At 42.9% G+C, this 14,925-nt stretch overlaps 2 protein-coding genes across 6 annotated transcripts in view; one reads left to right on the forward strand and one right to left on the reverse strand.

The window, feature by feature from the left end:
• The window catches only part of pisd (phosphatidylserine decarboxylase), a 133,400-nt gene extending 130,632 nt beyond the window's left edge, over positions 1 to 2,768 (forward strand). For all 3 annotated transcript variants that reach the window (XM_068055391.1, XM_068055392.1, XM_068055390.1), the window contains one exon: positions 1,058 to 2,768. In XM_068055391.1, coding sequence (XP_067911492.1) covers positions 1,058 to 1,282 — 225 coding nt within the window. In that variant the 3' untranslated portion in view covers positions 1,283 to 2,768. The remainder of the gene's footprint in view (positions 1 to 1,057) is intronic.
• sfi1 (SFI1 centrin binding protein) overlaps positions 165 to 14,925 on the reverse strand; it is a 235,048-nt gene continuing 220,287 nt past the window's right edge. For 2 of the 3 annotated variants that reach the window (XM_068055387.1, XM_068055388.1), the window contains exon 33: positions 5,498 to 9,571. In XM_068055387.1, the coding sequence (XP_067911488.1) occupies positions 9,464 to 9,571 (108 nt within the window). In that variant the 3' untranslated portion in view covers positions 5,498 to 9,463. Of the gene's footprint in view, positions 262 to 5,497; positions 9,572 to 14,925 lie in introns of those variants that run through there. The other variant, XR_010977296.1, reaches the window with a different exon arrangement.

Genomic DNA, 14,925 nt, shown 5'->3' on the forward strand with positions numbered 1-14,925 from the left:
ATCTGGATCGGCGCAGGCTTGGAGGGCCAAAGGGCCTGTTCCTGTGCTGTAATTTTCTTTGTTCTTTGTAAATTCTCTCTGTTTTTCTGGCCTACAATGAAGTAATATTTTGAATCTTGTCTGTCATTTAATGTTTTACATACCTTACTGAGGGTTCCTTTCTAATTGTCCTTCATAGCTCATCTTCTTTACACTTTGAATCAACCTTTTTGTGCTTCTTTGCAATGTTGCTTCATATCTTTAGTGGTGCGGTGTCTAGAACTGAACACATTTGTTTTTAAATTCCTTTAAAACTAACAGTCCTTACGACTCGCATGGTTCCTAATCTTACCACACTGACTTCAAAAGTTAGGTAGCGAGTTAGTGATTGTTATCTTCAGCAGCGCCTGCTTCTAGAAAATATACATTTAATATTTTAACTAATTATAGAAAATCTTCGCTATTCTGAAACATATTCTTTCTGCCTTCCTCCCTGACTCCTTTTTGTACCTCCACTTGAATATCACTTACCTATTTCAGCAGATTCATCTATCCCCTCCTTTTTTGCCTGTTTGTTTTCCTAATTCCCATGTCATTACCGTTTCATTCATTTTGAGGATTGCGTGTTTTGTTTGTATTTAGTCAACACTTTTCCTTGGCACAGATGTCAGTTAATTTCTTGATGCTGTTTCATCTGTGGTAAATCAAACCTCGGCAGGGAGGGTAATTGAAACTTCATGCTGGAGTGTGAAACAGAAGTCAGGGACCCAGCCTATTTTCCTTCGAGTTCAGTGGAAGAAAAATCGGGCGGTTTCTTTAACAGACGCTCGACCCACAATGGCAGCTTTAGGCTGTAGTGTTAAACTGGAAATTTCCCCCTGTCCCCCATAACCAGGTTCGACTTCTGGACTGTGAAATCCTGTAGCACAATGACTGGTCATTGTCTGTCCAGACTTGAAAGTAGACCTGGGAGTTTGATGAGAATACAGTAGATTAGCTGCATTTAATTGTCAGACACCAGAAAGCATCTTCGATTGCCAGAAAAGAGAATTTTTACTGTGTCTTTTATCTTGTGAAGGATTTGCACACCAACAGTCCCCGCTACATGAAGGGTTCTTACAATGACTTCAGCTTTGTTACAAACAACAACAAAGGAGGGGTTACCATGCGAAAGGGCGAGCACCTGGGTGAGTTCAACCTGGGCTCCACCATCGTTCTCATCTTCGAGGCACCAAAAGACTTCACCTTTAACCTTAAACCTGGACAAAAGATCAGGTTTGGAGAAGCCCTGGGGTCCATTTAATAGAAATACCATCAAAGGCGTCTCAAATTGGATTGGAGCAACAAGGAGTGAGTGTGGACTAAGAGATAGTGAAAAATGGCCATTACTGAAATGTGGTTTGAATTCTTGCTCCTCCTCCTGTCATCATTACTGCAGAAGCATCTCCCATTGCCTCCATCTAAGGGACCAGCTGTACCACAACTGGCACTATGGATTCTCTTGAAAGATGTACTGATCCTATTCGGTTGCTCCTTTTAAATAGGAAGCGGATGGGAGGATAGGACTTTCAGAGCATGTACAGTGCCATATTCTCCGTGCAAAGGGGGAACCTGGCAGGTCACCAGGATTAACAGGACTTTGAAAGGTGGACAGAGTTTGAGGGCCCTGGTCTAAATGGGAGTAGCAGAGGATTCCGTTAAACTTTTGCAGGGGCTGGTGACGCTCAAATATTTGCTGAATAGCTCCATGCAGGTGAACCATTGGGTCATTCTAACTTTTAGTTAATGCAGTATTTTTATATACTTAAAAGAAATCAATGTAGTTTCTCATCAAATTACATTTCAGAGAAAATAAATCTAATGACTGTACCAAAACTTACTGCAGCTGAACTCTGTTCTTTGGTTAATGTGTGTGTTTTTCTAGAACTGAGGGTGAAATGCTAAAACTTGGGCTGCTACATTTTGGTTTAAGCTTCAATTCAGACATCTATTCTCCAACTGTTTTGTTGAACAAGTGAGGAAAAGGAAAAAATGTTTGGTGCAAAATGTAAAACAGGTCACCTAATACTCTGTTGAACTGGATGCTGACTGGGGTTTGACAACATCTAAATGATGCAAATATTTTTTACAAGTTCTTTGTTGATTCTGTAATCACGTCTATGCAATGGAAAAGTCTAAGGGACCTTATTTCCTGCTCTGTCCATTACTCTTGATGCAAATCATGTACTAGAGCCATGAGGGCGGTAACTGGGGGGAGGAGGGGGGGTGGTGGAGAACACAGGCAAATTCTTACTTTAATTTTGTCAAGCACTTTGTTCCTCATCAAAGCACTATCAAAAAAAGTTCATAATTGATGAGCAGGCCACTGGTTCAGTGTCTGTTAAATTCTGTGACTTTATCTTCTCCCACCATGTGTTCTGAAGATCTCTGTCTATATCTATCAAAGCCCTAAACCAGTGGCCATGAACTCTCCAAAATGTCTTTTTGGAACTTGAGACCAGTTTTCATGATTTTCTTTCACTGATTGTATGTATATGTGTGTGTGAGAGGGAGGGAGAAGGGGAGCATCATTTTTCTGTAGCGTTATGATGAGGAACAAGGTTCTTTTTAAAATTTAATTGTGCCAGTTGATTGTATTTTTGTGATGTTTCTTTTTGTGTGGTTGCTTCAGGAGTACCTGGTTCAGAGTGTTTAATATTCACTGCAGTTTTATTTCCATGTGCAGATGTGCAGCGCTGAAAGTTGCCACAGTGACCAATGAATAAAATAAAATTCTAGTATTTCACAAATTTTCATTGATTTCCTTGGGCTTTATTTTCAAATTTTCTCACAGCTGCACTTTTGAGAGTCAGTGCTGCAAATATTGTTTGTGATGTTTCCTCTGTCGGCTGCTATCCATTATTCCGTGTTTCGTTCCACCTTCCAGTACTTTTATCAGCCTCCAGCAACACACATTCCAGTGGGGAATGGAAATTGACATATTTCGCTCCCTTCTGCCCCCTTGCCATACTGTCAGTACAGATTAGAATTAGCCTCGATCCATCCAACTCAGATCCCACAGCACGAAGCTGACTATTTGAGATTTTAATCCCTTCTCATGGCTGCCTCCAAAGGTGCTTTGCATTTAATAACTACAACAGATACTGCCTCTAATGTAGGAAAACATCCCAAGGCACTCCACAGGGGCATTATCAATCAAAATTTGACACTGTGCCACATGAGATCTGGTTACCAAAAGCTTGATCAAAGAGGTAGGTTTTATGGAGCATCTTAGCAGGAGCGAGGTTTATGGAAGGGAATTCCAGAGCTTTAGGGAAAAGCAGCTGAAGGCATGCATGGCTGTCAGTGATGGAGAGATTAAAATCAGGGATGCGCAATATGTCAGAATTGGAGGAGCACAGAAATTGCAAAAGCTTGTAGGTCTGGAGGAGATACGAGGGAGGGGCAAAGCAATGAAGGAAATAGAACACAAGGCTGAGAATTTTGAAGTTGAGGCATTGCCAGCTCAGGAACCACAGTAATTCAGCAAGCACACGTGAAAGGGATTGGTGCAAGTTAATGTACAGGCAGCAGAGTTTTAGATGAGCACAAGTTTTATGCTAGGTCGAAGCTGAGAGCACTCGAATAGTCAAATCTTCTGGTAACAAAGGCATGGATGAGGCAGCTTTGGAGTTCGGCAATGGAGTGGATATCTGGGTCAATGATAACTTGTATTTATGTAGAGCCACTAAGAAAACATCCCAAGGCGTTTCACAGGAGTGTTACAGAGCAAAATCGCCATTACAGAACTCGATTGCAAGGTGACCAAGCTTGGGAACTAAATACTCCAGGGTATTTGACATTTTGAAAAGACAGGCAAAACAGAAGAGGTGGGGGCAAAGCTCTGATAGTAAAGGATGACGGACAGTAGTGAGAAAGGAGTTTGGATTGAGATACAAGAATAACAAGGGGCAGAAAACATTGGTGGGAGTAGTTTACAGGCCCCTTTAATAGTAGCTTGTAACAAGGATAATGCAATAATCATGGGGACCTTTAATCATCATATAGACGGGACAAATCAGATTGGCAAAGGTAGTGTGGAGGATGAGTTCCTGGAATGCATTCAAGATAGTTTCCTGACAATATATTGTGTAACCAACTAGGGATAAGGCTATTTTAGACCTTGTGTTAGATATTGAGATAGGGTTAATTAGTAATTTCATAGTAAAGGATCCCATGGGGCAGAGTGATCATATTGATGGAATTTAACATTAAGTCTGAGACAAGAGTTTTAAATAAAGTCAATTGCATAGGTATGAGAGGTGACTTGGCTAAGATAGATTGGAAAAAGAAATTAAGAGGTATGGAGGTAGATGAGCAGTGGCAAACATTTAAAGAAACAATTCAGAATTCTCAATGAAAATACATTCTATTGAGAAACTAGCCAGGAATATAAACAGATTGTAAGTGCTTCTACATGTAAAAATGGAGTAGCAAAAGTAAATGCTGCTCCCTTAGAAGCTGGGAAATAATAGGGAATATGGAGCTACAGAGATGTTACACATTGTTTAGTGTCTTCACAGTAGAAAATACAAAAAGCATGGGGCTAATTAGAGTGAGGAACTTAAAGTAATTAATAGCAGTTGGAAAAAGTACTAGAAAAACTGATTTAAAAGCCTGATGGTCTAAATCCTCAGGTTCTAAATGGAGGTAGCTGCAGAGATGGTGGATGTACTGGTTATAATCCAAAATTCACTAGATTCTAGAATGGTTCCCAGTGAGTTGGAAGGTAGCGAATGCAACTCTGCTTTTCAAGAAAGGAGTGAGAGAGAAAACCAGGAAGTACAGGCCAGTTAACAAGAAAATGCTGGAGTCTATCAGAGGTGTTAACAAGGCAGGTAGAAAATATGTTTAGGCAGTCAACAGTGGTGCAGTGGTTAGCACCGCAGCCTCACAGCTCCAGCGACCCGGGTTCAGTTCTGGGTACTGCCTGTGCAGAGTTTGGAAGTTCTCCCTGTGCCCGCGTGGGTTTCCACCGGGTGCTCCGGTTTCCTCCCACAGCCAGAGACTTGCAGGTTGATAGGTAAATTGCCCCTAGTGTAGATAGGTGGTAGGGAATATGGGATTAAAGTAGGATTATTATAAATAGGTGGTTGTTGGTCAGCACCGACTCGGTGGGCCTGTTTCAGTGCTGTATCTCTCTAGAGATACAGCACTGAAACAGGCCCTTCGGCCCACCGAGTCTGTGCCGAACATCAACCACCCATTTATACTAATCCTACACTAATCCCATATTCCTACCAAACATCCCCACCTGTCCCTATATTTCCCTACCACCTACCTATACTAGTGACAATTTATAATGGCCAATTTACCTATCAACCTGCAAGTCTTTTGGCTTGTGGGAGGAAACCGGAGCACCCGGAGAAAACCCACGTAGACACAGGGAGAACTTGCAAACTCCATACAGGCAGTACCTGGAATCGAACCCGGGTCCCTGGAGCTGTGAGGCTGCGGTGCTAACCACTGCGCCGCCCATATAGTTTTATGAAAGAGAAATAGTGTTTGACAAATTTATATTGGAGATTTGCGGATGTACCTGGGAGGTTAGATACAGGAACCAGTGGCTGTAGTATATTTTGATTTCCAAATGGTGAATATGCAAGATAAGGACTCATGGAGTTGGGGGGGTAATATATAAGCATGGATGGAGGATTGATTAACAGACAGTAAGCAGAGTAGGGATAAATGGCATTTTCAAGTTGGCAGGATGTAACAAGTAGGGTGCTGTAAGGAATCAATGGTGAGGCCTGTTATTTACAATCCATATTAATGATTTAGATGCTGAAAGTAATGTGTCCATGTTTGATACAAAGCTAGGTTGGAATGTAAGCTGAGAGGACACAGGCAGGTCAAGTGAGTGGCAGATGGAGTATAAGATGGGGAAATGTGTGGGAAGAAAAAAAACTATTTTTAAATGGTAAACTTTTAAATGTTGGTGTTCAGAGAGATTAGGGTGTCATATAAGAAACAAAATTAGCATGCAGGTACAACAAGCAGTTATGCTACAATTGTAACGGGCTTTGAGACCACACCTGGAAGATTGTGCACTTTTGGTCTCCTTTTCTAAGGAAGGATATACTTCCCTTGGATACAGTAAAGATTCACTAATTAATTTCTGGGAAGTAGTGGTTGCCCTATGATTTTTTTTTTCCCATTCATGGCATCACTGGCAAGGCCAGTATTTGTTGCCCACCCCTAATTGCACTTGACAACTTGCTAGGCCATTTCAGAGGGTAATTAAGAGTCAACCACATTGCTGTGGGTCTGGAGTCACATGGAGGTCAGACCAGGTAAGTGTTGTATAAGGATGTAAGGGTTAATACCAAAGAAAGTGAGTGATGATGTAACAGTCACATGAGATAGGCTTGAGAAGAAGATAGCAGCACCAAGGATGCGAGCTTAGGTGGCATGCGGAGAGTGTACATAGTAACTAAATAATAGTTAACCTTTACCGGAGTCTAAGACTCTCTAGAACGCCCTACGATGCTACTAATACAAACTCAACAATGCAACCTGGTGGCAGCAGTGAAAATGACCAGGAGAATTTGAAGATCTTGCCTTTGGAAGAAACAAGAGAGGTTTAAAGATAAATACTGGCCCACTACAGTAAGAAAACTACTTATGTGCAGAGTCAGAGCACAAAAATACAGCTGCACCACAACAGAAGCGTGGTGGCCGACAAGTAGAATCCAGTGATCGGGTGAGTCACAATACTGACTGTCAGGGATCGCGTTAAAAGCCTTTGAAAAGCTTGCAGTAATTTTCTAAAAATATTGTGCTCAAAGTTTTAAAAAAGCGGGGAAATAATCCTTCACTCGGACTGAATGCGATGGCTAAGAGTGGGACACCTCCATTAGGGCAAGCAAACATGAAACAAAACAAACAAACTGCATTTTTCAAAGAAAGGGGAACACTTTGAGGAACAGAAATAACATACAGATGAGAAGGTGCATGGCATAGGAAAACCTTGCCAATGTTGTGGAGCCAAGAAGACCCACAGACGAGAGCAGTGTTCAGCAAGTAAAGCTTAAATGTGGAAAAACTAGACAGGATGGGAAGATGTGCCATAGCAAAATTTCCGCAAAGCAGTACCCACGAGAGAAAGAACCAGGAGTGTTCTTGGGAGAAATCAGTAATCCAGATCAAGATTTCTGGACAGCAGACATCTACGTGAATGGACACCTCACGAATTTTAAGCTTGACACGGGCTAGCGTCACTGTATTGTCTGACCAATGGGTGAAGAGACATTACCTGAGATAGTAGAGGTCAGAAATGTAGATATGTTTGGAAAAATGTTGGATAAAGACGGGGGTGGTGATGTAGTATAAGGATGTAAAGGGTTAATACCGAAGGCAGAGAGAGACCCCTCCCACTGCACAAGCGATGATGTAACAGTCATGAGATAGGCTTGAGATGAAGGAGGTATAGCAGCACGAAGGATGCTAGTTTCGGTGGCTTATGGAGTGTGTATATAGTAACTAAATAGTAGAGTTGTTAATTTACCTTTACTGGACTCTAAGACTTTCTCTAGAACACCCTAAACATTACTAATACAAACCCAACAAAATGCAACAGTAAGGACAGTAAACATTCTTCCCTAAAGGATATTACTGAAACAGATGGGTTTTTATGGCAATCAATGATAGTTTCACGGCACCATTTCTGAGACTAGCTTTCAAGTCCAGATTTTTTTTAAAAATTAATTTAAATTCCACCAGCTGCTGTAGTGGGATTTGAACCTGTGTCCCCAGGGCACTAGCCTGGGAATCAAGGGATATTGGATCAGATGGGATAGTGGAGTTGAGGTCAAAAATCAGCCACGATCTTGATGGAGCAAGCTCGAGGGACCTTATGGCTTACTTCTTGACGACGCTGAGCCAGAGGGCAAAAAGCTTTATCAAAGAGGTAGGTTTTAAGGCATGTTTAATAGGAGGAAAGGGAAGTATATAAGTTAAGGTAGGGAATTCCAGAGCTTTAAACATGCGGCAGCTGAAGGTACGACCATCAATGATGGAGCAATTAAAATTGAGGATGCACAAGAGGCAGAAATAGAGAAGCAGAGCTTCGTTAGAGGATTGTGGGGCAGCAGAAGAGTACAGAGATAGAGGGGTGAGGTCTTGAAGCAATTTGAGAACAAGGATGAGAATTTTAAAATCGAGGCTTTGCCTGAGTAGGAACTGATGTAGACTAATGAGTACGGGGGTGATTGATGAATAGGACTTGGTGCGAGTATGGACACGGGCAGCAAAGTTTTGCATGACCTCAAGTTTTGAAGTGTAGAATGGGGGGCCAGCCAGCCAGCCAGGACTGCATTGGAATAGTCAAGGTAACAAAGACATAGATGAGCATTTGAGCAGCAGATGAGCTGAGGCAGGGGACAGAGCCAGGAAATAGGTGGTTTCAGTGAGGGTGTGGGTATGTGGTTGGAAGCTCATCTTGGCATCAAATATGACACCAAAGGGTCTGGTTCAGCTTCAGACAATTGCCAGAGAGAGGGATGGAATTGGTGGCAGGGACTGAAGACTGTTTCAGTTTTCCCAATGTTTAGTTGATGGAAATTTGTGCTCCTCCAGTATCTGAATATCAGACAAGCAGTTTGACACATCAGAGACTGTTGAGATGAAGTGCATGATGGCAGTGTACCTGTGGATCCTGACGTTTTTTCAGATGATGTCACCGAAGGGCAACAGGTAGATTTGAAATAAAAGAGGGCCCAGCGTAGATCCTCGGGACTTCAGAGATAACAGCACAGGATAGGGAAGAGAAGCCATTGCAGTCAATTCTCTAGCGATAAGGACAGTCCCATCCAACTGGAAAACAAAGAGGTGCAGAAGGAGGATGGCGTGGTCAATTATGCTGAAGGCTGCAGACAGGTTGAGGAGGAAGAGGAAAAGTGTCAAGTGCAGGCTTTTGTGCCTTGCATTCAGATGAGTTTTTTAAAGTTTTAATAATCCTGTTTTTTCTGGAATGCATTTAATTTATATTAGATTTACATAATTACATACACACTTTATGCAAATAGTTAATTGTACTTTGATATCTTACATGCTACAGTTACAGGCTTCTAATAGTTAAATCTGACAAAACCTGGAAAAGTCGACAGTCGGGCAGCATTACTCCCACTCGTTCCTCAGTCAGGTGCACACAGCCCCATGAAGATCCTCGCAAGGGACCAGCCAGCGATGGACACCATCTTTTATCATTATATTGTGTGAAAATTGTTGGAAACATTTCATATTAAGAACTGAATTTGTTGCTTTCACAATTGTTTCTGGATCACGAGGCCCAAAGTCAGAAGGTCTAAATGTAACCCAGTTCCTCTCCTTTACAGGATATGATGGAATCAGCATGCAGGAAAGCAGCTCACATGAGCAAATACTGTTCCTTAGATCACATAGACAAGTCTTTTCAACAAGGCAAACCCCAAAGTGCTGGACGTTATCATACAGTCAGGATCTTCCGGATCTCCTGCACTCTGGCAATTTGGACCTGTATATAAGCTGCATCCCTGTTCAACTTCTTTGAAAGTTTTTCAATATTTGTCTCCAGCTGAAAATGACCACAAAGGATAAACAGTTAGAAAGACACTCACCACGAGTCTGAGTCCATTAGAGTCCTATTAACTGGGGAACCAGAGTAACCTGCTCCTGCCACCCCTCCTCTACCCTTCCTAAATATTTGCAGAGCATTTTATTTATTTATTTTTATTTAGAGATACAGCACTGAAACAGGCCCTTCGGCCCACCAAGTCTGTGCCGACCAACAACCACCCACCTACACTAAGGTAAATTGGCCATTGTAAATTGCCCCATCAACCTGCAAGTCTTTTGGAGGTGGGAGGAAACCCACGCAGACAGAGGGAGAACTTGCAAACTCCACACAGGCAGTACCCAGAATCGAACCCAGGTCGCTGGAGCTGCGAGACTGCAGTGCCAACCACTGTGCCGCCCTGTTTGAATAGTGTTGTGCCTGTTTGTAATTTTACTGATGTTGTTAGAAGCAGGAACATGCATCCACTGCTTATTTCAGATATTGAGATATGTACCGCAAGTCATTGGCCAAATCAGGGTATGAGCAGCTACCAAGCAGTTGGAAACCAATAATTGGCCAACTCCAAGTTGGTTCACATGCATAATAGTGATGCATGAGACAGTGGGTTTTAGCCTGTGATTTCTCCAGAGCTGGTGCCATGTGGGAGCATAAAACCAGGTGTAGGGAAGGATGAAAAAGGGCAATGCTCAGTTGCTGCAATCCCGCAACTCCTATTGGTCAGTTTACCATGTGATGGTCTCCCATTCATTAAACAAGATGTAGCATGTAAAAATTAACAAAGTAGTAGTACCCAATCATTCCCATTCACTCTTAGGTAGTAAGAGAAATGGGGATTTAAGGCAGAAATTCAGGGAGCTAGGGTGGAAGCTTAGAGCGAGAACAAACAGAGTTGTTATCTCTGGGTTGTTGCCCATGCCACGTGCTAGCGAAGCGAGGAATAGGGAGAGAGAGGAGTTGAACACGTGGCTGCAGGGATGGTGTAGGAGGGAGGGTTTTGGTTTCCTGGATAATTACGGCGGCAGAAAGGACGTTTGAGGACTCGTCTACTGAGGTAGTATGAGCCGAGGTTAGAAACAGGAGAGGAGAGGTCACCCTGTTGGGAGTTTTCTATAGACCTCCGAATAGTTCCAGAGATGTGGAGGAAAGGATAGCGAAGATGATTCTCTACAGGAGCGAGAGTAACAGGGTAGTTGTTATGGGGGACTTTAACTTTCCAAATATTGACTGGAAATACTATAGTTCGAGTACTTTAGATGGGTCAGTTTTTGTCCAGTGTGTGCGGGAGGGTTTTCTGACACAGTATGTAGACAGGCCAACCAGGGGCGATGCCACATTGGATTTGGTACTGGGTAATGAACCCGGCCAGGTGTTAGATTTAGATGTAGGTTAGCACTTTGGTGATAGTGATCACAATTCGGTTAGGTTTACCTTAGCGATGGGCAGGGACAGGTATATACCGCAGGGCAAGAATTATAGCTGGGGGAAAGGAAATTATGATGCGATTAGGCAAGATTTAGGATGCGTAGGATGGGGAAGGAAACTGCAGGGGATGGGCACAATCGAAATGTGGAGCTTATTCAAGGTGCAGCTACTGCGTGTCCTTGATAAGTATGAAAATGTCAGGCAGGGAGGAAGTTGTCGAGCGAGGGAGCCGTGGTTTACTAAAGAAGTTGAAGCGCTTGTCAAGAGGAAGAAGGAGGCTTATGTTAGGATGAGACGTGAAGGCTCAGTTAGGGCGCTTGAGAGTTACAAGCTAGCCAGGAAGTATCTAAAGGGAGAGCTTAGAAGAGCGAGGAGAGGACACGAGAAGTCATTGGCGGATAGGATCAAGGAAAACCCTAAGGCTTTCTATAGGTATATCAGGAATAAAAGAATGACTAGAGTTAGATTAGGGCCAATCAAGGATAGTAGTGGGAAGTTGTGTGTGGAATCAGAGGAGATAGGGGAAGCGTTAAATGAATATTTTTCGTCAGTATTTACAGTAGAGAAAGAAAATGTTGTCGAGGAGAATACTGAGATACAGACTACTAGGCTAGATGGGATTGAGGTTCACAAGGAGGAGGTGTTAGCAATTTTGGAAAGTGTGAAAATAGATAAGTCCCCTGGGCCAGATGGGATTTATCCTAGGATTCTCTGGGAAGCCAGGGAGGAGATTGCAGAGCCTTTGTCCTTGATCTTTATGTCGTCATTATCGACAGGAATAGTGCCGGAAGACTGGAGGATAGCAAATGTTGTCCCCTTGTTCAAGAAGGGGAGTCGAGACAGCCCTGGTAATTATAGACCTGTGAGCCTTACTTCGGTTGTGGGTAAAATGTTGGAAAAGGTTATAAGAGATAGGATTTATAATCATCTTGAAAAGAATAAGTTCATTAGCGATAGTCAGCACGGTTTTGTGAAGGGTAGGTCCTGCCTCACAAACCTTATTGAGTTTTTTGAGAAGGTGACCAAACAGGTGGATGAGGGTAAAGCCGTGGATGTGGTGTATATGGATTTCAGTAAGGCGTTTGATAAGGTTCCCCACGGTAGGCTATTGCAGAAAATACGGAAGTATGGGATTGAAGGTGATTTAGTGCTTTGGATCAGAAATTGGCTAGCTGAAAGAAGACAGAGGGTGGTAGTTGATGGCAAATGTTCATCCTGGAGTTTAGTTACTAGTGGTGTACCACAAGGATCTGTTTTGGGGCCACTGCTGTTCGTCATTTTTATAAATGACCTGGATGAGGGTGTAGAAGGGTGGGTTAGTAAATTTGCGGATGACACGAAGGTCGGTGGAGTTGTGGATAGTGCCGAAGGATGTTGTAGGGTACAGAGGGACATAGATAGGCTGCAGAGCTGGGCTGAGAGATGGCAAATGGAGTTTAATGCGGAAAAGTGTGAGGTGATTCACTTTGGAAGGAGTAACAGGAATGCAGAGTACTGGGCTAATGGGAAGATTCTTGGTAGTGTAGATGAGCAGAGAGATCTTGGTGTCCAGGTACATAAATCCCTGAAAGTTGCCACGCAGGTTAATAGGGTTGTTAAGAAGGCATATGGTGTGTTAGCTTTTATTAGTAGGGGGATTGGGTTTCGGAGCCACGAGGTCATGCTGCAGCTGTACAAAACTCTGGTGCGGCCGCACCTGGAGTATTGCGTGCAGTTCTGGTCACCGCATTATAGGAAGGATGTGGAAGCTTTGGAAAGGGTGCAGAGGAGACTTACTAGGATGTTGCCTGGTATGGAGGGAAGGTCTTACGAGGAAAGGCTGAGGGACTTGAGGTTGTTTTCGTTGGAGAGAAGGAGGAGGAGAGGTGACTTAAAAGAGACATATAAGATAATCAGAGGGTTAGATAGGGTGGATAGTGAGAGTCTTTTTCCTCGGATGGTGATGGCAAACTCGAGGGGACATAGCTTTAGGTTGAGGGGTGATAGATATAGGACAGATGTCAGGAGGTAGTTTCTTTACTCAGAGAGTAGTAGGGGCGTGGAACGCCCTGCCTGCAACAGTAGTAGACTCGCCAGCTTTAAGGGCATTTAAGTGGTCATTGGATGAAAATGGAATAGTTTAGGTCAGATGGTTTCACAGGTCGGCGCAACATCGAAGGCCGAAGGCCTGTACTGCGCTGTAATGTTCTATGTTATTTTACAGAATTATAAGCAGAAACATCAAATATATTTATATTCTTTAGGTTCCCTAATATAGGAGCATTTTATTTAGAAGTTTGTTTGCTACATAACTGACTTAAATGGACAAAACAGTACAGGATTGACTCATCGAGCAGGCAATTACCTAGCTTGTGGGTTCTCAGTTTTTGAATGATGCATGTTCTCTACACCCTGTTGAGGTTAATCCAGCCTTGGATTCATTGAGGAAACCACAGAGATGGCATGCTCCTTGGATGACATTTTGACATAAGATTTCAGGTAGTATCTGTTCCTGCACCATGCATAAGCTGTGATCACATGGTGTAGTGCCAATTCATTCTGGCCCAAGGCTTGTTACAGCTATGACCAAAAATTCTGAATCCTAAAAGCATACACCACCGGTAAGACACATGGCGATAGGGGAGAGCACGATTTATGGGGAATACAAATCATTTCATGACTGAAGACTACAAGGTTAAGTAGTGTATTTCTTCATGCAGCATCCTCCAAACACTAGGATACCATCTGTACAATGATTAAAAGAGAGACCTTTAGCTGGGATCCAGAAAGTCAGCAAGACGGATCCACCAGAGCACCACGGACAGTTGTCAAATGGAGACAATGTTCAGTGAATGTATGAGGACTGTACGTGCCTCAAATACTTGAGTGGAACAAGATTTAGTGATGGTCAGGAATATTGAATCACCTGTGAGCAGACCATTAGGTTCCTCAGACAGGGTTGCAAAGCCCACAGTGCGCCATCATCCATTGGCCTACTTGAGGCATTCTCATTGGGGATCTTACATCATAGAATCCTATGAAATGATAAGTACTTCATTTATTGAAGTGATTTCATGCACCCTGTAATGAAATGGAGCACTCGCTGGCGTGACCCAGGACTCCCCATGTCATAAAACAGCGTTCTGGAGTGACTCAGGACTCATCGTCTAATAAAACTGCACTTGGAGGACTGACTTGTGACTGTTCACTGGCATTTCATCCGAGAGCTGTCCTGGAGCACACCTCGTCAGAATGATCATCTTGATCCTGCCCTCATGTCACAAATGACTCATTATAACCAGATTCTATGAGCATAAGCGTTACAATCAGGAAGTGAGAGTAGCAACACTACCAACTATTTTAACTCAAAATAACTGTGGGCAGGCACTAAGAAAAGGGAACATCTGTTTCAAATAAGAAAAAACTGGCATTCCCAGTGATGGAGTGGGATTGGAAGCTATGTATGGCATTGCCTCAGGTCTCTGACATCAATATGTCATCAGGTGAAACAACAACAGAACATGCTATAAATACTCAGCAGGTCAGGCAGCCTCTGTGGGGAGAGAAACAGAGTTAACATTTCAGATCATAACCTGAGGCTTCAGGTGAAACAAAAATAGAAAATGCTGAAAATACTCATGCAGCATCTGTGGAGAGAAGAATAGAGTTTCAGGTCTGTGACCTTTCATCAGGTTATGATCCCAAACATTAACTCAGTTTCTCTCTCCATAGATGCTGCCTGGTCCGCTGAATATTTTTAGCGTGTTCTGTTGTTGTTTCAGATTTCTAGCATCTGCAGTATTTTGCTTTTGTGTCATCAGGTGAATGGCTTCACATGATTTCCCAAACCTGGATTAATTCCCCACAGTCTCTGGAAGGTGCTGAATGTGGAGTGAATTGTTTGTGCATCTTTCACCTGCAGAAATGCGTGTGGGCAGTTTATGAAAACT

Source organism: Heterodontus francisci, chromosome 23 (assembly GCF_036365525.1).
Source record: "Heterodontus francisci isolate sHetFra1 chromosome 23, sHetFra1.hap1, whole genome shotgun sequence".
In the NCBI taxonomy this organism is placed as follows: Eukaryota; Metazoa; Chordata; class Chondrichthyes; order Heterodontiformes; family Heterodontidae; genus Heterodontus; species Heterodontus francisci.